This window comes from Phyllostomus discolor, chromosome 8 (genome assembly GCF_004126475.2).
Source record: "Phyllostomus discolor isolate MPI-MPIP mPhyDis1 chromosome 8, mPhyDis1.pri.v3, whole genome shotgun sequence".
In the NCBI taxonomy this organism is placed as follows: domain Eukaryota; kingdom Metazoa; phylum Chordata; class Mammalia; order Chiroptera; family Phyllostomidae; genus Phyllostomus; species Phyllostomus discolor.
In genome coordinates, this window is record NC_040910.2 from 61,117,591 (window position 1) to 61,139,254 (window position 21,664).

General features: G+C 47.5%; 1 protein-coding gene and 1 long non-coding RNA gene across 15 annotated transcripts in view; both read right to left on the bottom strand.

Annotated features, from left to right (window-relative positions):
• TOM1L2 (target of myb1 like 2 membrane trafficking protein) overlaps nucleotides 1–21,664 on the bottom strand; it is a 121,770-nt gene that overhangs the window by 51,132 nt on the left and 48,974 nt on the right. For 13 of the 14 annotated variants that reach the window (XM_036032870.1, XM_036032872.1, XM_036032869.1 and 10 more), the window contains exon 2: nucleotides 5,622–5,706. The exons of the other annotated variant lie outside the window; for it this stretch is intronic. In XM_036032870.1, the coding sequence (XP_035888763.1) occupies nucleotides 5,622–5,706 (85 nt within the window). The remainder of the gene's footprint in view (nucleotides 1–5,621; nucleotides 5,707–21,664) is intronic. 14 annotated transcript variants of the gene reach the window in all.
• On the bottom strand, nucleotides 5,720–18,126 carry LOC118502065. Its single transcript, XR_004904740.1, has 3 exons — nucleotides 18,117–18,126; nucleotides 14,662–14,666; nucleotides 5,720–6,443 (listed from the first exon to the last, which is right to left on the bottom strand). It is a non-coding gene; the product is annotated as an uncharacterized LOC118502065 (long non-coding RNA).

Below are 21,664 nucleotides of genomic sequence, written 5' to 3' on the forward strand. Positions count from 1 at the left end.
AGCTCCCTCTGGCACGAAGCCCTGCCCATGAATGCCCTGTCACCTGAGCTCTGGGGAGCCCCAGTCTGGCTGCAGGGACTGCCTTTTGCTATCATGGGTGGGCTCCAGACTTCTGCAGCCTGACATGTTGATATATCTGGGTCTTTCCAAAGCTGAAGGTTGGTAAGTCAGTAACCTCCTATTCCTACAGCTCTAAAATATTTATCATCTAGTTACCAAATGGAAAAGTCCTTTCAAGTGTGTACGAGGAAGTTGGGGTGGGGGTGGGGGTGGAAGCTCTGCTAATCAGCCCAATTTAGACAGAAACACACTGTAGCAAGGCAAGGTGTTACCATAGGTAGTTAACTAGTCATTAATAAGAAAGAGAGCAAAGAGAATTAAACGTTGAGCTTAAGAAATTGGGAACCTATTTTCCATTCCCAACTTGAAAAATGACTGCCGGCAGGAATTCTTGGCTCTTGAGTCCAAGGGCTAATGGGACAAAGCTCCCTGGGGAAGGGGTCCTTGCCAAGTGTGTTTGTAGTATGGCTGCAGTTTCCAAATAGGAATGCTGATTTCTGCAAATATGGGACTTGAGAAGCTCTTGGCTTGGAGGACTTGAACTTGAGCATGGTGAAGGTCAGCAGCTACTGGCCAGGAGAACTGATTGATTTCATCTCTCAAGGGTTCTGCCAAGCCATAGCTAACCCTGACCCATGGCTGCCATCCCTCTCAATATAGTCTCTTTCCTCTCCTCTTGTGCTTCCATGGAGCAGAAAAATGGGTACAAACTCCAGGGCTGCAATCACACCAAGCTCACCAAGTATAGTGCTGCCAGAGCTCTCCTGGTGTGGAGGCAATGGTGGCAGAGGGAAATTAGAGTCAGCAGGCTCTCAGCTTGGAGTTAAAATGAAAATTCATCCTCAGGAAGTACTGCCTGGGAATGACTGAGTAAGCACAAAAGCAAGTATTTATCTCTCCCTGGGGAAGAAGCTTCAGGGAGGAGGATCAAAGGCATGTCAGAGGAACTGCAAAGTTTCAAGCATCAGCAGCAGATTAGACAGCAAGGAGTTAGAAACAGGGAGAAAAGAAAGAAGGAAGAATCAAGAGCCAAGATGGAGCAGAAAGAACCAGGAAGCAATGACACGTGTGAGATGCCCCAACACCCCCGAGAGCTTTGGAAGGAAAGGTTGCACCCCTCAGGGCTGCCCCCAGGGTCTTAGATCTGGCCTCAGGACTGTCTTCAGCCTTCCCAAAGTGATCTCCAACAGCAGCCTCATAAGAGACCTTCTTTCCAGCCATACTGAACTCATCTTGTCCTTCGGCCCCAGAAATGCCACTCCAGAAATGTTTCCTCCTTGTTCCCTGATGGAGGACATGGCTGCCCCCATGCCCTCACCCTAAACACCTCCTCTCCCTCCTGCCCCACCCCCATTCAACTATTCTCTAGCATACTGCATTTTTCCAGCAGTTACTCCTCTTCACCCCCTCCCACCTAAAGGCTGGGAAACACAGAGCTTCAGTGAGCTGGGAAGATCCAGCAACGTTATGAACATGACCCAGGTCAACGGGTCCTCACATCAGAAACAAAGAATGCTTACCAAATCCATGTGCCTATGCTCTAATTACATAGGACAAGGTAAGAGGCCTGGTAAACAGGGTCTAAAACCTTTCTGGGTAGACAACTTGTCCAGGCACTCCTGATTAATGACAAAAGATCCAGGATACATGGGGCTGCCACACTGCCCCAACCATGAACATCAGGGAAAGTGCAGAGAGGGGCTGTGGGGGGCCCGGCAGGACCCCAGCCTCCCAGAGGCAGAACTCGAAATAAATAAAAGCAGTGCAGGCATAGTGTTGTTGGCTTGCACCTGGACTTCAGAGCTGTGGGGTGAGACTTTTGGCAAGTGGCCAGCCTACTCTGGGCCTGTCCCCTCAACGTTAATGTGCACTGTCCCTGCTGCATGGGGCTGTCGGAAGGGAGCAGGGTGCTGCATGAGCTGGTTCGACCCAGAGCTTGGCACCGCACATGTTCCCTATTTGTTAATGACAAAACCAAGACACAGAGAGATTAGGTAACTCACTCAGGGTCACATGACAAGTGAGCAGAGGCCCTAGGACCACAGCCCAGGCTGCTGCCTCCAGGCTCCATGCCCCTAACCTCACTACACTTCCCTTCCTATGTGTACCACCCCATCCACCTCTTCACTTGGCTGACCCCAGATTCCACTTGGACGTCCCCTCCTCCAAGAATCCTTTCCTTGTGTCGGCCCTGGGGCCAGCTCGCTGCCTTTGGGACAGTATCTCTGGTTGGCTCTCTAAGCTTCTTTCTCAGAGTACTTGTCACAGTGTGCTATGATTATATTCACATGCTTCCATTCCTCACAGGGACTTCATTTATTTATTCACTTAATTAACAAATGTTTGTCAAAAGCCAGTTATGCGCACACTATGCTGGGTGCTGGGGGTGAAACAGTGGCAAAACAGAATTTCTGTCCACAGGGAGAGCACAGTCCAGAGGGAGCTGGGGATGAGACAGAGTCTAACAAATGTCTTGCAAATATGTAAGTTTAAACTGTGATGAGTGTGAGTGTCAAACAGGGTATTACAAAACCACACAACAAGGGGGCCTGTCCAAGTGAGGAGGGACGGTGTCAGGGAAATGAGGTGCAGTAAATGAAAGACTAGTAAGTGAGTGGGGACGGTGGCGTGAGGCAGAGGGAACACTAGGCCTGAAACCCCGAAGCAGGACGAAGTGGGCAGGGGACATGTGGGGAGAGGCTTGCAGTCACCTCACAGCAGAGGTGAGGGCAGGAAGTCCCAGGAGGCACAAGGGCGCCCTCTGAGAAGTGCACGAACAGAAGAGTGGGTCACTTCAGTAGGAAGGTGCTCTGAGGACTGTGAGAGCAGTGGACCCCACTGCAGACCTTGAAATGAGGCCTCAGTCCTTTTGGAGTGAGTGGATCCCATGCTAGCACGTTTGTGTCTATGTCCCTCCCGTTTGTGGAGAACTGCAAACAGGGCACAGGGCTTGGGAAAGCTCAAGGGATCTGTGGGGCTGAGAGGGGAGGACGAGGAGAGAGGACCCCAAGTGGAGTGATGGAGGGCCCTGGTTATCCCACAGGGTGTGTGGAGGACTTTTACTCCAAGGGAAGACTTGTTGGCAAGGGAGTGACTTTGTGAGTCCTGCATCTCTGAGAGTCCCCGCCTGCAGCACAGAAGGCAGACAGGGAAAGAGGCAAGGATTGGTGGGTCGCCCAAGGGTGCAGCCCATCTCTGGGGGGTGACACAGGAAGAAGGCTCTTCACAACCTGACCTGAACCACCTCTGTTCCAGACAACTCTCTCCCCACTTCCTTGCTGCACCTCACGACCACCCATACCCCACCCTGCTGTCCCTTCCATGCCCCCATAGCTACAGGACACACTTCTCCCTTCCCTGCTGTCCTGGGGGCTCAGGACCAGGTCAGCCTCCAGAAGTTCTGCTGCTTCTTTGATTCTGCCACATGCTCTTCTGCGCAGCCCAGCTAGCTCTGTGTGGGGAACACCTCGAGAGCAGCCACACACTCATCTTGGTATCTGGGCCTTCCCCTGTGGGGTCCACAAATGTGGGATAACAACTAGATAAAGAAGTAAATAAGTGGCGTCTGAGGCAGATGTGAAGAGAAAAGAAGCCCAGTGACGACGGCCTTAGAAAGGTGAAGCCCCCAACAATTGTGTGATTCCCATCTGTGTGCCAGGCACCGAGGTGAGCGCCTGCCCTTAGACTGCAGAAATGCGCCATCTTTCACTAAGCACTCCCAAATGCCCATCTCCAGCATGGGCCACTACCCCAATTCCAGCTTCCTCTGTGCCAGCCCCCTTCAGCATCTTCAGTGGTGGGCACTGGGACTTCACTGGCAAGTCAGTCTGCACTGCTGATCTCTGCACCCACAGTCTACTCCATCCCTGTATCCCTGACTCCTCCCTCCCACATCAGCACATTCATTGGTCCCCCTTCTAAATATATTCAGTACCTGATCATCTCTCACTGCCTCCTCTGCCATCATCCAAGTCAAAGCTGCCACCTTGCACAACAGGATGACAGTAAGAGCCTCCTAATGGATTCTCTGTTTCCGCCCTTGGTCCATTCCCAGCCAGGCCACTCTGCACATGGTAGCCAGAATAATCTCTTTGAAATGAAAGTTAGACCATGCCTTAGCTCTGCTCAGATCATCCAAGAGACCCCCCCTGCCCCCCCACCCCGAGGTCAAGCCTGAGGCCTTGGTGCCTTGTTGTCTGGGTCCAGACATCTCTGACCTCCCTTCCTGGTACCCTCCCCTCCTTGCCCACTCTGCTCCAGCCCCACTGGCCTCCTTGCTATTTTTTAAAAAGATTCTGTTTATTTATTTTTAGAGAGAGGGGAAGGGAGGGAGAGAGAGAGGGAGAGAAACATCAAAGTGGGGCCACCTCCTGCACACCCCGCACAGGGGACCCAGCCCACAACCCAGGCATGCACCCCGATTGAGAATCAAATCAGCAACCCTCTGGTTAGCAGGTCAGCACCCAATCCACTGAGCCACACAAGCCAGGGCCTCTTTGCTCTTTTGTAACGCACCAGACACCCTCAGTCCCAAGACTTCTGTGCTTGCTGTTCCCTCTGTTGCAAAGTGCTTCCCTGGTACAATCCTCACTCCTCACCCCCTCATTTCCTACACGTCTTTGTCCAGGGCACCTTCTGTGAGGCTTTCCTTGATTATTCCACTTAAAATTGTTAATTCCCAGCCCTCTCCTGCCCTGTTGCGACCTCAGAATGGACACCAGTGCCCAGCACAAGGTCACCACTCAGTGCACATGTGCTGAATGAAAGCAGGAGCAACCTTAGGAGGCTGGTCCCCATTTTATATCTGACAAGGCTGTGACAGTGTCACAGTACAAGCTCAGGGATGCCTGAGTCCAGCTCCTCTCCCATCACTCCAGAAACGGTTTAAGACAATATGGAGATGGTAGGTTCCATTTTTATGGTGTGGACAGAGGGCAAATACAGGCTACTTGGGAAGAAAGAAGTGGGACGAGAATGCAGCCACAATGTAGATAGGGGCGCCCTAATGTGCGCAACGACAGAAGACACAGCAGCACAGGGTGGCTTGCGGGTGAAAGCCTACTCACTACAGAAACCCAAGCTGCTCTGGCCACATGTGTAGTTTCTCCCAGCCTGCTTCCCTCTGTGGACACGGCAGCCTCCCTCTCTGATTGCTGGGCCCCAGTCCAGCAAAGCAAGAGGACACAGTCTCACATCTGCGAAGGGAGGGCAGAGGTCAGGAAGGAGAGGAGGGCAGAGGGGCTGATCTGGCCGAGGAGACCAAAGAGCACTGGGAACCAAGTAACCAAGCAACTTCATTTTCACTTGTGATTAAAAGCAGGTTATTAAAAGAGGGTGTCAGTGTTCTAACTCTGCAGTGCCACTGGGGAAGTGGGGCGGAGTGGATAGGAAGAGGAAAGAGAATTAAGAATGTCAGGTATTAAATGCCATCAGGTATTAAATGCCAAGATAAGCTAAAAACAAAACAAAAAGTAGAACACCTGACACCCTTAATCCCAGACAGGCTTTGAGTTTCACCAGGAGCTGACGGCTTCCCAGAGGGGTAGCAGGGACACACATACCCTTCATCTGTCTCATTGATGATGTCACAGATCTCCATGTTCAGCGTCCAGTCCTCACTCTGCAAGGAGCCATCTGTGGCCTTTTCTGTAAAGTCAGAGAGAAAACTGGTTGACATTTCTCCTGAACAAGGGGCCGTGGCAGGAAACAGGGTGGGACCAGAACCACCATATTCTCCCAAACCGATGGGCTGAGCCAACAGAGCAGTCCTGGGGATTCTGCTTTCACGAGACAACACCCAGAGTAAGATCTGGGCCTGGAGGCCAATGTCGTAACACTGTCCTCATCCATCAAACTCCAGACTGAAAAGCTCATGACAGGCCTACGCTATTAAAAATCACCCAAAGCTCTCTGCTCCTCCCATATGACAGATGGCTGCATCTTCCTGCCCAGCCAGGTAAAAGCAGTTGCACCCCTGAGAAAGATGGTGAAGGTTGGAGTGAACCGATTTAGCTGTATTTGGTGCCTGGTCACCAGGGCTGCCAAAGTGGATACTGTCACCATCAATGACCCTTTCATTGACCTCAACTACATGGCCTACACATTCCGGCATGAGTCTACTCATGGCAAGTTCAAAGGCATAGTCAAGGCTGAGAACGCGAAGCTTGTCATCAATGGAAAGCCTATCTCCATCTTCCAGCAGTAAGACTCTGCCAGCATCAAATGGGTGATGCCGGTGTGGATTGTGCCATGGCGCCCAGGGGTATCTTTACCACGCCCTCCCGTACCTTCGATGCCAGGGCTGGCATGGCCCGCAATGATCACTTTGTCAAGCTCATTTCCTGGTATGACAATGAATTTGGCTACAGAACAGGGTGGTAGACCTTATGGTCCACATGGCCTCCACGGGGTAAGAGCCCCCTGGACCACCAGCCCCAGAAAGAGAAAGAAAGATCCTCAGCTGCTGGGGAATTCTTGCCCCAAATCGCCCCCAATACAATGAGAATCCCCTGACCTCCACAGATTCTATCCCTGAAGAAGGGGAAGGGCTTAGGGAGCCCTACCTTGTCAAGCACCATCAATAATGTTCACTGCACCCCACCAAAAGAAAAAAAAAAATCCAAACAGGGAGAATGTTAAGTTTATTAGCCCACAGATTCTGGAACCAAACTACTTGGGTTTGAATACAAGCTCCACTACTTACTAGCTATGTGACTTGGGCAAACTACTTGACTTCTATGTGCCCAATTTCCTCATTTGTAAAGTACCCCATACGGTCGTTACGACAATTCAAAGTAAAGCCCACCCTGGCCAGGCCGCTCAGTTGGTTGTAGCATCGTCCTGTACACCAAAAGGTTGCAGGTTTGATTCCGGTCAGGGCATGTATGGGAGGCAACCAATCAATGTTTCTCTCTCATATCAATGTCTCTCCTCCCCCCCCCCCCAAATCAATAAACATATCCTCAGGTAAGGATTAATATGTGTGTGTGTAAAGCCCTTGGAATAGGGCCTAAGACAGAGTTAGGACTACTAGGTAGTTGCTATTGTACTTTCAATGGTCAACGTTAGTAGTTAAAAACTATGTCTTGAATAAGGGGGAGATAAAGGGGCCATCATTTTTTCAAGATACCGCTACGCATGGTGTTAGGTGCTTCATGTACAGTATTTTGTTTTAGCCACAGAATGACTTCCTGGCCATTCAGTGGAAAAGGACAGTCTTTTCAACAAAGAGCACTGGGAAAACTGGATGTCCACACGCCAAAGGGTAAAAGTGGGCCTTCTTCCTTTACCCCAGGTAAGCATTAACTCAACATGGATAAAATATGTAAACCTACAAGGCAAAACTCTTAGAAGAAAACATTTTTTAAAAATGCTTTGCAACATGGGATTTAATAATAATTTCATGGATATGACACCAAAAACAGGCAACAGAAGAAAAATTAGATAAGTTGGGCTACAAAAAAATAAAAACTTTTTGTGCATCAAAGGACACACAGAATAGAGCATTCAAGACAGTAAAAAAGCAACCTATGGAATGTGAGAAAATATTTGCAAATCACGTATAAGTAATTAATATCCATAATATTTAAAGAACTTTCACAACTCAATAATAAAAACCTCAATTAAAAAATGGGGAAAGGAGCCCTGGCTGGTGTAGCTCAGTGGATTGAGCATGGGCCTGTGAAGCAAAGGGTCGCAGGTTCGATTCCCAGTCAGGGCATATGCCTAGGTTGCAGGCCAGGCCCCCAGTAGGGGGACACATGAGAGGTAACCACACATTGATGTTTCTCTCTCTCTCTTTTTCCTTCCCTTCCCTTTTCTTTAAAAAATAAATTAATTAATTAAAATGGGGAAAGGATCAGAACAGACATTTCCTCAAATTAGATATTTAAATAGTCAACAAGTACATTAAAAAATGCTCAATAATGTCAAGGATTAGGAATATGTAAATCAAAACCACAATGAGATACCACCTCATACCCATTAGGATGGTTGCTATAAAAAATCCAGAATATAACAAGTGCTGGCAAGGATGTAGAGAAATCAGAACCCTGGCATACTGTCAGTGGGAACATAAAATGAAGCAGCTGCTATGGAAAGTAGTCTGGCAGTTTCTCAACAAATTACAAAAGAATTACCATTTGATCCAGCAGCTCCACTTTTGGGTTTGCACCCAAAAGAATGGAAGGCAGGGTCTCAAAGAGAGATCTGTACACCCAGACTCATAGCAGCATCACTTACAACAGCCTGAGGGTGGAAGCTACCCTGGTGGCCACTAGTGAACAAAGTGACAAACAAAACATGGTATATACATACGATGGAATATTGTTCGGCCTTAATAAGGAAATTCTGATGCATGCTACATGAATGAACCCTGAGGACATTGTGCTAAGTGAAATTAACCAAACAGAAAAAAAGACAAATACTGTAAAGAAGGAAACAAGGTTCAAGAAGGGTAGGTCCTTGGCCAGTACTGCAGAACCAAATGGAACACTGAATCCCAACAAATGAACAGAAGTGCTGACCCTCAAGGTGAGCTGTGGTACCAATACTCCAGCCCAGGCCTGTCTGTCCCCGAAGCCCAGGTATTTGCCTGATGCTAAACCACATGCCAGCAAAGGCAGGGTTCAGATACAAAGTTGGTATCTCAGATGAAGTCTAAGATACCTGCCCCACCCTAACTGTATGACTCATGAGAGAGATACCATCACCACCATTTTAACAAAAGCTTCACACAACCCACACTGATACTCAAAGAATAAAAGAGATGGCCTCTGTACAAGCTGGGAGCATCCATGTTTTACTAGATACAGCTCTGGAGAAGTGACACTTTTTTTTTACATAACATACCAGGACTCACACATCCAAACAAAGACTGTACTTAGAGTGACAACACACTCCAAAAATACTGCTATTGCTCAAAATATTTGTGCAACAGCCTTCATTCTGGATTAAAAGGCCTCACTGTTTTAATTTTGACCAAGACAGCTGTATTGCCAACTTTTCACCCTCTTTATTCATCGCCCTTGGCACCCAAGTACTCTTTACCCCCTGAAGAGTGAGAACCCACCCCAGACAAATGCCATGGAGCAGCAGATGGGGCAAGGTGCAGAGGATGCTCCAAGATCAGTGAGACCTGTAAGCAAAGTCCACAGACAGCGCCAGTCTGGCAGGGACAGAGGCAGTGTTTGCTGTCTGTGTGTAAGAGGAGGGAAGTGTTGTGTGCAGGGACGGAGAGGGAGAGAGAGACAGAGAGACAGAGAGACAGAGAGAGAGAGAGAGACAGAGAGAGAGGACAAGGACCCCTTGGAGCCTGCTCAGAGCTAAGCAGGCCCCAGGAACCTCCTCACCTTCCTCACCTGTGGCATGCCCCTGGGAAAGAGGCCCCCTCACAAACCTGCAAGTGGTACCAGGGGACCTCCAGGGGAAATTAGAGCCATGGAGGGCGCAGCCAGGGTAAGAAGGGTCAGGGAGGGACAGACACCCAGGAAGAATGGCTGAAAGCACCATGTAGTCTAGCAAACAAAAGCCTGAGGGCAGGGGCTAAAGGGGTGGTAGGAGGCAGCAGCAGGAGGCAGCGCCCAGCAAGGCCACAGATGCTCTGACCCACATGCTTTGCCCAGAGGCGGGCGAGGCCCCAGCTGGCAGTCTGAAGGCTGCAGCAAAGGCTCCTCCTGAGCAGGGAGAAGGATGCATGAAATAATCTGTGCCTGCAGCCCCTGCTCTTCTTGCCACACTGTCTTTGAACAGTCCTCTCCTTCCTGGCTCCCACTCCCAGAAGGTGTGACTCACGCCCATAGCCACATGCAGCAGAGGACTGTTTGCAGCCATGGACCTGGCAGCCTCCTCAGAAGAAGGCCAATCCTTATAAAGTAGCTCTGCCTGCCGGCCAGGGCTTGTTACCCCTCTCAGACAGCAAGGGGAGAGGCCAGCTGGCCAAAGAGTCATCCTGCACTCATCATCTGTCCCTGTCATAGCAAGGGCAATAGCACATACTCTCATGGGAAAGAAAGTATGGAGGCTGCACTTTGGTAGGGCCACAAGGGACACTGTCTTGGGAGGTTAATAGAGGAATATTAAATCAATGAAATCTCATTTCCAAGTTCAGTTTAGCAGCAGAATCCATTAACCTTATATTCACCCCCTCCCTTCCTGCTAAGAATCCCGGGAAGAGGTTCAAAGGCATGATAACTCATCCTTAGGGCCAGTGTATTCTATTCAATTACTGGGATTCGGCGTTTTCAAGCTACAAGATAAAAACTTGTTTTGATTATGAAGAACCAACCCCAAAAGAATGCTTCTTTCTTTTCGTTTTGCTTGAGACGCCACACAGACCCAGCTGGGGGCACCTGGCTCTGCTAAAACAGCCGGTGGGGAGCAGTGCTGATGCAGGCCCTCAAAGCACCTCTTACTCTTCTCTCCTCACACAAGCACCCCCAGCCACCATGGGAGCAAAGCTGTGTTTGATTGCCTCTGAAACTGCAGCCATTCAGTGTGGGCTCCCCCACTCCATCCCGCCCCAGGCCAGAGGAAGCGAAGTTCAATCTCATTTCTTTGATCACGTGAATTGTCAAAACCTGAAATGAATCCTGCTGCAACAGCAGAAACACAATGCTCTGGGAAGCAAGGAGGCAAATCATTCCTACCAGCCAGCCATCAGGTGGGATGAAGATCAAAAATACCAATGACCCTGGTTGCAAAGTAGTCATCTCTCAGAGGTCTTAGTGATATGCTGACAGCCAGGAGCTGGGCAGGGCCGGGCAGAGCCAGGCAGGGTAGGGTAGAGCAGGGCTTGGCAGGGAGACACACAACTCCCATTAAACATTCAGAGCAAAAGAGTATGTCATCCTGATTCTGTTGCCATGACATTTTCTCTACTCAGAAAACACTGCCTCCCGCCTGGTGCAGGCCAGAGGCCAGGGATGCCCTGAAGCCTCAGCACTGCAATTGTCAGTGCTTCCGGGGTTCAGCTTCCCTGCTACCCCACCCCCACTCCCATGCTGTCTGAGGTCCACAGCAGTCCTGAGGGGAGGAGCCTCATAGTCCAGGAACTTGGTTTCTTGACTGCTGCTTTCTATACTTTGATGTTAAATATAGTGACTTCCGAAGCAGCCAGCACCAGAAGGTAAAAGGGAGCTGGTTTTAGCATTTTGCATTTAGCAACATCCTTTTGGTGGGAATAGAGAAAAATCAGCCAGATTATCTACTTCTCTAGCCATCTAGGGTGAGAGTAGGAGCCCAGAGGTGGCAGCACAAAGGAACAGCACTCAGTTCTTTGTGCCAGGTGTGGAGAAAGGAAAGAAGGGGTTTGGATGAGCAGGAAGCTCAGCTTGAATCATACGCTAATAATATGAGATGAACCTTCTGGATTACTGTATGCTAGTCAGGCAGGCTGGCAACTGCCAGTCAGGTAGAAAAATCAACCTTGACATCCTACCAAAAAACCATTACTGTCTACTGCTTTAGATTCCTGACATACTTCATGAATGTTAATTGCAGACCGCACTCCCATTCCACTGGGGAGTCAAGAGAATGAATTCCAAATATGCATCCCTAACTTTGCAGGCTGTCCTTTCTCATATAGGCAGATGTCCCCACTCCTCCATTGCCCCTACAAGAAGGAAGAAAACAAGGCCAGAAGGAGGTGCACAAACTGCCATTTACCAACCTGCAGACCACTGCGAGGCAGTTTTCTCTGGAACTTTAAGGCAAAAAGAAAACTCCATGGTCCCCGTGCCATTTACTCAAGGTCGCAGGACCTGAGATGTGCCATGGACTGTCCTCAGAGCTGCAGAGAGGGAGAGGCGGGGAGGCATCAGTCATGGGGCAGGCCAGCCTGGAGCAGAAGACAACCATGGCACTCTGGGTGGCTTTGACAGCTGTGCCCTCATGCCATGGAGCTGAGAAGGAACTAATGACAACTCCACCACACACACTGTGACACACCTCTTTAGGCAGAGCACACAGGACAAGAGAAGACAGAATAAACCAGCCAGAGACTGTGTGAAGTTCAAGAGGAGTCTACTAAGCTTCTGTCCCTCACTCCCAGCTAGAGAGAGCACCAGGGAAAGCAAGATATAGAGCAATGGTTCCCAAACTTGGCTGTAGGTTACAATCCCCAGGAAGCCTTTAAAAGATATTCTTGCCTGCATCCACCCCACGCCTTTCAATCAGTACCTGTGAGGTCCAAGGCCCAGGTACTGATGTGCTCTAAGAGCTCCCCGCATGGTTCGATGTGCAGCTGAGATGAGAACCCTACTTCAGGGCAAAGAAGGCCAACAGTCATGCAGCCAATGCAAATGGACTGCAGAACTGCCCAGTGCTGAGTGCTGGGGACACAGGGGAGGGTAAGACAGATCTTGCTCCAGCCCTCCGGGGTCTCACAGCCCAGAGGGGGTCAGGGGAGGAGCAAGTGATCCTAGTTCCAGTTCTGACTTTGCCAATGATGATCCCAAGCTCTTGGGCTATTCAGTCCCTTTTACTCTCTGGGCCCTAGGTTTCCTGCCAAACCCAGGGCTGAGAGGTAAAGTAACAGCCCAAATGATCTCTGATCCTCACCCATCCCCTCCAGCTCCCCCACTACACTCTGATAGGATGTTGGCCTATGTATATTTTTCTTCTTGTGGGTAGTTTTGTGGTAAAATATACATGACAAAAATTTTACCATTTTAAGGTAAGGGTCCAACTTCATTCTTTTGCATGTGATACCCAGCTTTTGTTGAAAAACACCATTTGTTGAAAAGGCTGTCCTTTCTCTCTGGAATGGTTTTGGAACCCTTGTGGAAAATCAACTGATTATATATGGGAGGGTTTATTTCCAAGGTCTTTATTCTGCTCCACTGGTTGATATGTTTATCCTTGTGCCAGCACCACAGTGTTGTAATTATTTTAAGTTTTGAACTTTTTATTGAATTGAGAGAGAGATCAATTTGTTACTGCACTTATTTACACGTTCATTGGTTGACTCTTTATGTGCCCTGACCAGACATGGAACCCGCAACCTTGGCGTATCAGGACAATGCTCTAACCAGCTGAGCTACCTGGCCGGGGCTAAGTTTTGAAATCAGGAACTATGAGTCCTCCAGCTTTGTCCTTTTTTCAAGGTTGTTTTGGCTATTTGGACTCTTTTGAGTTTCCATATGAATTTTAGGATGGCTTTTTTTTTTAATTTCTGCAAAAAATGTTGGGATTTTGACTGGGATTACATTGGGTCTATAAATCACTTTGGGTAGTAGTATCACTTTAAACATATTAAGTCTTCTAATCCATGAACATGAGCTGTCTTTCCACTTATTTATGTCTTCTTTAATTTCTTTCAACAGTGTGTTGTAGCTTCACCACATATAAGCCTTTGCCTGCTTGATTAATTCCTAGGGATTTTATTCTTTTAGATGCTATTGTAAATGAAATTGTTTTCTTAATTTCCTTTTTGGGTTGTTCATTGTTAATGTATAGAAACAGCTGATTTTGTATTCTTGCAACTTTGCTGGATTTATTAGTTCTAACAGGTTTTTTTTTTTTTTCATGAAATGGTCATGTCACCTGCAGAGATAATTTTACTTCTTCCTTTCTCATTGGGATGCTTTTTATTTCTTTTTCCTCCTTAATTGCTCTCTCTAGGACTTTCAATCCTGTCCCAAATAGAAGTGAGGAAAGTAGGCTTCCCTGGGCTTATGTACACTTTTACACAATCTGACCACCCTCTGGGAAAGTAGGCAAAGCTGAAGGGAAGGCCCACCTGAGTCCTCATTCCACAGAAAAGCACATTATTTGCTGATGGATGAAAGAAGCAAGCATATCAGTGTCTGAAAAACTCTGTAAGCCAAGGGCTTCTGGCCCTGAGTAAACCATCTCAAAACTCTGTGGTCGGAAAGCCTACACTGCAGCCTGCCTGCCCATGCTCAGCTCCAACCCTCTCTCTTCTCCAATGCTTCCTTCCAATGCTTCCCCAAGAGATCTTCTGACAGGCTCCCACACCTGGAAGCATCAGCCATGTGAGAAATAGGCTTTCTACATTGTGCTAATGCCGTTCTAAGAGGTTCCTCCAAACTCACTGGCTTAGCAAGACACGAGTAGATTCCGTATCTAAACCTGAACCTTCATGAAGGCAGGATGTCTTCATCTCCTCACGAGGGCCCAAACTTATGGTGACAAGAGTCCTTTATAAATGAAATGATGAGTGAGGCCCTGGGATGACAGGCACTGGACTGTGTGGGGAGATCAGAGGTAGGCTCTCAGCCATCCCTGCATTCCCCTTTGGACTCAGGAGCAGGAGAAATGGCATCAATAGTACAGCGTGTGAGCAGAGGGTTTGAACTCAGACTGTGGTGAGTCTTAGTTCTGCCAATTATTGTGTAACCCTAGGGCAGTAACTTGACCTTTTTTAGCTTTCTGCCATCTGTAAAATGTGCTTATTATAGCACTTTTCCCACAGAGTTGTTCTGAGAGTAAACTACATAACACACACAGAGCATTTGACAAAGCCCCAGACACAGAGTAACAGTCCTCCATACTGTGGTCCGTGGTCATCATGATTACTTCTACGACAACCGCTCTTCTCAAAGGGATTCTGCCTGCACTCCCCTAGTACCCTGCAATGACCATGTCTCCACTGCCACCTACAGGTAAGTGGCCATCCACAAACCATGCCCAGCAGATTCAGTGCTCTTGGATCTTGCAAATATCTCCAGCCTTTCTGATTTCTGGCGTTCTGAGCTAGGAGCGCTACATGCCCAGAAGAAACACCAGGGGCTCCCATTCCAGAAGGAAGCCCCCAAACAACCTGGCCCACCCTCAAGGTGAAGAAACAGTCATGGCACAATTCCCTGAAATTCAAATATTAAAACTCCAAGAGGCCTCAGAGGCCTCTCTGGTAAAGGAGATTCCTCATGAGTTACTCAAAATAGGTATCACATTTCCCAGATCTCTAGAAATGTGGGGGCAAAGGGGCCCAGTGCTGCTACTGGCTCCCCACTGGCAGCGTCCATGACCTCCAAGCTACCACTGACCCCACTGATCTTAAGTCTTCAAGAAAATAGCACTCATTTTCTTCTCTCTCACACACACACTCTAGAAGAAGAAGAAGAAGAAGAAGAAGAAGAAGAAGGAGAAGGAGAAGGAGAAGGAGAAGGAGAAGAAGAAGGGAGAGAATCAAAACCAATTTGTTGAGCCTAATATTGGGTCTGGGCTGAGTTCTTCACATGCATTATCCTATGTCAACCTCTCTCCCCCTCCAGACTGGTTATCTGCCTCCTAATAGGTGAAGAAAACAAAGCCCAGATTGTTGACTGACAGTGTTCAGCTGGTGAGTAGCAGCACTGCCAACCACATGACCCAGGTTTTCCTGGTAGACTTGGCCTTGGACCCCAAATGGAGGGTGGGAGGTGTGGCAAAGACCGCCCTTGCCTCAAGGGCAGATTGGGAAAGGGTTCCCAGATGCAGCCTACCTTCCTGATTTTGCAGGTGAAGGCTAAAACCCTGGGGCAAGAGTGTAAAGGACAGCCCTGATGAAGGGTCAGGTTCAATTAGCTGCTGGGTTAGCCTTTTTACCTTGTTCTTTATAAATAAACTTTTAATATCGGAGTAATTTTAGAGTTACTAGGAAGTTGCAAAGATTATATAAAAGGTCCCCATATGCTCTTCTCCCAGTTTCTATTAATGTCAATGTCTTACATATGTTCATTTGTCCAAATAAAAAATGAACATTAGCACAGTACTGTTCACTAAACTCCAGACTGGATTAGGAATGTTCCAGTTTTCCTACTAATGCCCTTTTTTGTCCAGGAACCAATCCGGATGGCACACTACATTTAGTTTCCCACCTTGTAAATCTCTTTTCTTTCAAGACCAACAAACTCACAAAATCACTGCGAACTTAGCCTCCTGCCTGGAGCACTTGTTCTGAAGGGCAGCACGACTGAGCAGAGATCCCACACCAGGCCTAATTAGGACATCACACCCTCCCAAGCCCAGAACAAAGGAGCCCTTCAGACCAGACAGACAACAGAGAAAAGGGAAGATTGTTGGCACACAGGCCGGAGGCTGCTGACCCAAGTTCTTTTTCAACTGGAATTCCCTTGAGGAGGATCCCCAGATTTAAAATGCATTTAGGGTGTGTTCCCCACAAGTAGAGCCACTGGTTTGATATATTTCCATCTTTGTATTTAACAGAGTATTACCTGTGGAGCACACAAGAGCGTGTGAGAGGATTTGGGGGGAGACACTGATTTAGGACTGGGATGACAATGGGCCACTGGGGGAGAGGGGCCCCCGCAGGGCCAGCCTACCCAGGGGCTGCTCTCTAACGGCCAGGCGGGCAGGCCAATGGGAAGATAAAAGGTCCCCTGGGAGCTGGTGCTCCGGTTAGAACTGCATTGAAGCTCAGAGGATATGCTGCCAATTGCTTCTTTCCTGGGCACCGTTCACCTGGCCCCCGTGCACTTGGAGGGAGAGGAGAGGCCAGCGACTTTCACTGTGCACTGCCTGCGCCCCGGCCCTGTTCCAGCTGCTCCTGACTGCAGAGACACACCTGCTCAGAGAAGACTTCAGTGTCCTCGGGGCAGGGGAACAGGCAAGGCCACCCAAAGGCTTCCCAGTTCAACTTAAAAACTTTAACTGAGAGGCCTCACCTTGCCAGGTACCCTACTAGGGTGGGACAGAAAAAGCAAACAAGATGGATCACCGACCAATGAGGAGGTGGCAAGACAGAAGACCTGCAAACAAGCAGCCAGTACTCAATGCGAGGAGCGTTAGAATAGGAGAGAAAGGAAAGAAAGGAGAGAAAGGAAAGAAAGGAAGACTCCAGGAGATGACCAAGGAATAGCTAATCATGCTGAAGAGGGGACAGGAAGTTTCTGTGAAAGCTAAAGGAAGGACCTGGTGAAATGGAAGAGCAGGAATCTGGAAGAGGAAGAGGCAGCAGGAACAGGCTGAGCAGAGATCTGAAGGCCTGCCAGGGCTGGAAGGAAATGCTGGGCTGTGGAGAAAGGGAGCATCGAGAGGAGGCCAGCTGGGGAGAGCCCTTTCATTTTCCAGGAATCTGCTTTCTGCAGGGGCCAGGGGGATGGGCTTCCCAACAGAACCGACAGGTCACTCTGGGACCATCATGGGGCTGTGCTGGAGTGCACCACACACCGACATGGGCAGGGAGCAGGGTCAGGTTGGTCATAACTACTCAGAGAAGCGGGGACAGGGCAGCACTTGGTCAAAGGCATAGTTCTGAATTTAATACGCCAGGGTCAGTCCTGGGTAATCTGATCCTAGGCAAATTTCTTTACCTCTGAACTTCAGTTTAGTCATCTATAAAATGGGCAAAAAAAGTCATACCAATGAATTAGTGAGATAAAACACAAAGCGAGGAACTTGGCACTCAGTGAGCATGCAATAAATATGAATTCCAACTCTTCACACATGCATCAAGAGGGTGGTCCCTCAAGGAAGACTGCAGGCAGGAGGGCAAGGCCAAATGGTAGGCAGTGGCCTCTGAGGTGCTCGCAGCTGCCCCTAAGCAGGGGGAAGAGGCCATCCCAAGCCCCCCTAGAGTACGGGCAGGCTGGACCAGGACAGGGTGACCTTCCATTGATCAGTCTCCCAGAGTAGCCAGAAACAGCAGCCAGTCTAAAAGGACGGTCTCCTTTCTGCTTCAGAGCACAAGGAAACTCCACGCCTGGAGAAAACCTCCCTAAAGGGCCCCAGGGCTCATACCTATCGTGCTTAGAAAAGCCACAGAGCTCTGACAAGATGAGCAAAGAGCTGGCCTTCAGAACTAGGCAAAGAGAAACACTCTCCCTGCTACCAGCAGAGCCTCTGCTCTGTGTCGGTGTCTGTGGGGAGCAGCCAGGACCAACCCATCATCACAGTGAGGCTCAAATACCAGCCAGTTGTCCCTACGCCTAGAGGCCTAGTCTTAGGAAGAATAGCAGCTAATGATGAAAAACACCCATATTAAAACAACGAAGTTAAACCCTTATTTTAAATTAACACCTTTATAAGAATAATACTCACTGCTGGGAAGGTTACAGTGAAACCATTAGATGGGGCAAGTGTCTCAAGGCCACGGCTCTTACTAAATGCTATTCTTGCTAAATGTTAAAATGTAGAACAGTATTTTTGCAGACCAGCTTTAACTGGATTCACCTGACAACCCAACACAACTGACTGCAAAGAAGAAATCAACATATAATTAACCAAATAGTGTGTACAAGCAGTGGCTAAGCCTCCCTTCCCAGAGACACAGCTTTGGCTGTGACCCCTGTCCTTTTCTTACTGCAAGTAGATAAAGCTACTCTGCAATAGCCAGGTCTCCCTGAATGGGACCCCCCAGGGGCGAACCCCTGGAGGTTGGTAACAAATCTAGCAACACAGAGGGAACTCTTCTAGATGGACACCCTCTTGGCCTGGTGTGGAGGCTTGGTGAGTCGATGGGCAGCTTGCCCATCGTCAGAACATTGCTAGCCTGTGTCTCCGCTGGACAGAGCATCTGCTCTATAGGGAACTCCCATTTGGTGCTAAATCTTTAATTATACATGTATTTAGAATAGGTTGTATATTTTTGGTAGAGAAGGTATGGAAAAGAGAGGTACACTTTTGCAGAAGGAAAAAAATAAAATGTGTAAGTTACAGACCCTCAGTGCATATTGCAGAAGGTGTGTATGCATTGCACAAAGTTCACTGAGAAGGGATCTTAAGATGTATGTATCTAAACTCTAATCTTTTTAAGTCTTTTGTTATTTATAGACAATTACTGTTTTACTCTGATGCTTTTACAAAAATGTTTCTACGGACAATCTAGCGACTGGGGTGCCCAGCCCCAGTGAGCACCTAAGGCTCCGACCCCCACCGTAACAAGAGCAACCAGACCGGAAAAAAAAAAAGGGAGAGACAGGGGGGAAAAAAACCAAAATATGTTTTCAACAGAGCAGATCAGTCCCCCAGGACTCATCCTTTTGAGCGACCAAGAATTAGCCAATCTATCAGATGCACAGTTCAAAACACTGGTGATCAGAAAGCTCACGGAACTGGTGGATTTTGGACGAAATTTAGATGAAAGAATGCAGATTACCATAAAACAGATGCAGGAAGACACGCGGAGGAGAGCCAATAGTGAAAGGAAGGAATCTGAGTCTCAAAATAATACAGTGGACCAGAAGGAAGATAGAATCAACCAAGCAGGAAAGCATGATGAAATAAGCATTCAAAAAATTGAGGAAAAGATTAAAAGCATCCAAGACACCTTTAAACGTTCCAATATCCGAATTATAGGGGTACCAGAATCGGAAGGGGAAAAGCAACAGATTGAACACGTATTTGAACAAATAATAAAGGAGAACTTCCCCAAACTGGCAAAGGGAACAGTCTTCCAAGAAATCCAAGAAGCTCAGAGAGCCCCAAAGAAGTTGGACCCAAGAAGAAACACACCAAGGCACATCATAATTACATTAGCCAAGGTAAAAACGAAGGAGAGAATCCTAGAAGCAGCAAGAGGTAAGGGGACAGTCACCTACAAAGGAGTTCCCATCAGACTGTCAGCTGATTTCTCCAAAGAGACCTTACAGGCAAGAAGGGGCTGGAAAGAAATATTCCAAGTCATGAAAGACAAGGACCTACATCCCAGATTGCTCTATCCAGCAAAGCTCTCATTTAGAATGGAAGGGCAGATAAAGTGCTTCTCAGATAAGGTCAAGTTAAAGGAGTTCATCATCACCAAGCCCTTATTTTATGAAATGCTAAAGGGACTTATCTAAGAAAAGAAGATAAAGAAAAGACATGTATAGTAAAAGGACAGCAAACTCACAAATATTAACAACCACACCTAAAGCAAAACCAAAAGAAACTAAGTAAACAATTAGAACAGGAACAGAACCACAGAAATGGAGGACACATGGAGGGTTAGCAGCAGGGGGGTGGGAGGAGGAGAGAGGGGGAAAAGGTATAGAGAATAAGTAGCATAGAATGTAGGTTGAAAATAGATAGGGGGAGGGCAAGAATAGTACGGGAAATGTAGAAACTAAAGAACTCATAAGTATGACACATGGACATGAACTAAAGGGGGAAATGTGGGTGGGAGGGGGGTACAGGGTGGAGGGGAGAGAAGGGGGGAAATGGGACAACTGTAATAGCATAATCAATAAAATATATTAAAAAAAAATGTTTCTACGAAGATGTTTCATCTTCAGAGAGATTCATGGAGAAGACTCTTGACACTCTAAAATACAAAAATCCATGTGTGACTACATTTAAAGGTGTTAACTTTTAGTTAGATGTTTAACTCCTGGTTATGTCAGTCCCAGTAAAGGTACCAGATTTAGAAGAATACTTTTCCTGGGATAGGCATTACAATGACTGCCATAGCAACACTAGACAATACAACTGCTCTTGAACACATTCTAGCTAAGCAAGGTGAAGTTTGCTCTGTTGTTAGTATCTCTTGTTCTACTTAGATAAAACACCTCTGATAAAGTCAAAACTAAATATAATCCAGGCAACAAGCCAAATGACTAAACACCCCAATGTCCATCGAATGGTGAATAAACAAAATATGATACATCCACACAATGGAATCGTATTTGGCAATAAAAAGAAATGAAATTCTGCTATGTGCTACAGCATGGTTGAACTTTGAAAATGTTATGCCAAGTGAAAAAAGCCAGACACCATGACGGACAAACACTTTATGACTACTTATGTTAGATGTGCCAAGTAGGCAAATTCACAGTGACAGAAAGCAGAAGGGTATTGCCAGAAAGGGGGTGGGATGGGGGATAGTGTTGGACGGGTATGGGGTTTCAGTTTGGGAGGATGGAAAGGTTCTGCAGATGGACAGTATGGTGGCTGCATACATATGAATAGACTTAATGCCACTGAACTATGCGCTTAAAATGGCTAAAATGGCTGAATTTTATTACGTACATTTTATCACAATATTTTAAGTGGGGGAAAAAAAGACCACAGGTTGCATGATTCCATGTACAGAAAATGTCCAGAATAGGCAAATCTGTAGAGACAAAATAGATCAGTGGTTGCCTACGGTCAGGGAAAATGGGACGTGATTGCCAATGGGGATAATGAAAACGCCCTAAAAACTGACGGTGGTGATGGCTGCACAACTCTGTGAGTGTACTAAAACCACTGAACCCTACCCTTCAAATGGGTGAATTGCATGGTATGTGAATTATATCTCAATAAAGCTGTTGAAAAAAAGGGGGAAGCTACCCACAGGTCCAATATAGTATTATAGGAACATGTTCAATGCAGTATCATTTAAGATTCTTAAAACTTCCCAAATATGAAATATAGAAAAGTGATGGCTAAGTATTGAGTTGGCCAGAAAGTCCATTTAGTTTTTTCTGTAAAATAAAAGACACATTTTTCATTTGCACCAATAATTTATACTGATTTGGATATTCTGAGTATGTGGACTGTCTCCCACTGTTGGCTTCTAGTGGGTAGAAGCCAGGGGTGCTGCTAAACAGCTTCCAATGCACAAGACAGCCCCACAGCAAAGGATTATTTGGCCAAGATGTCACTAGTATCAAGAAACTATGCAAACCGTTTTTTGACATGTTTGACCAGTCACAGCACCTTCTCCATACACTGCACAAATCTT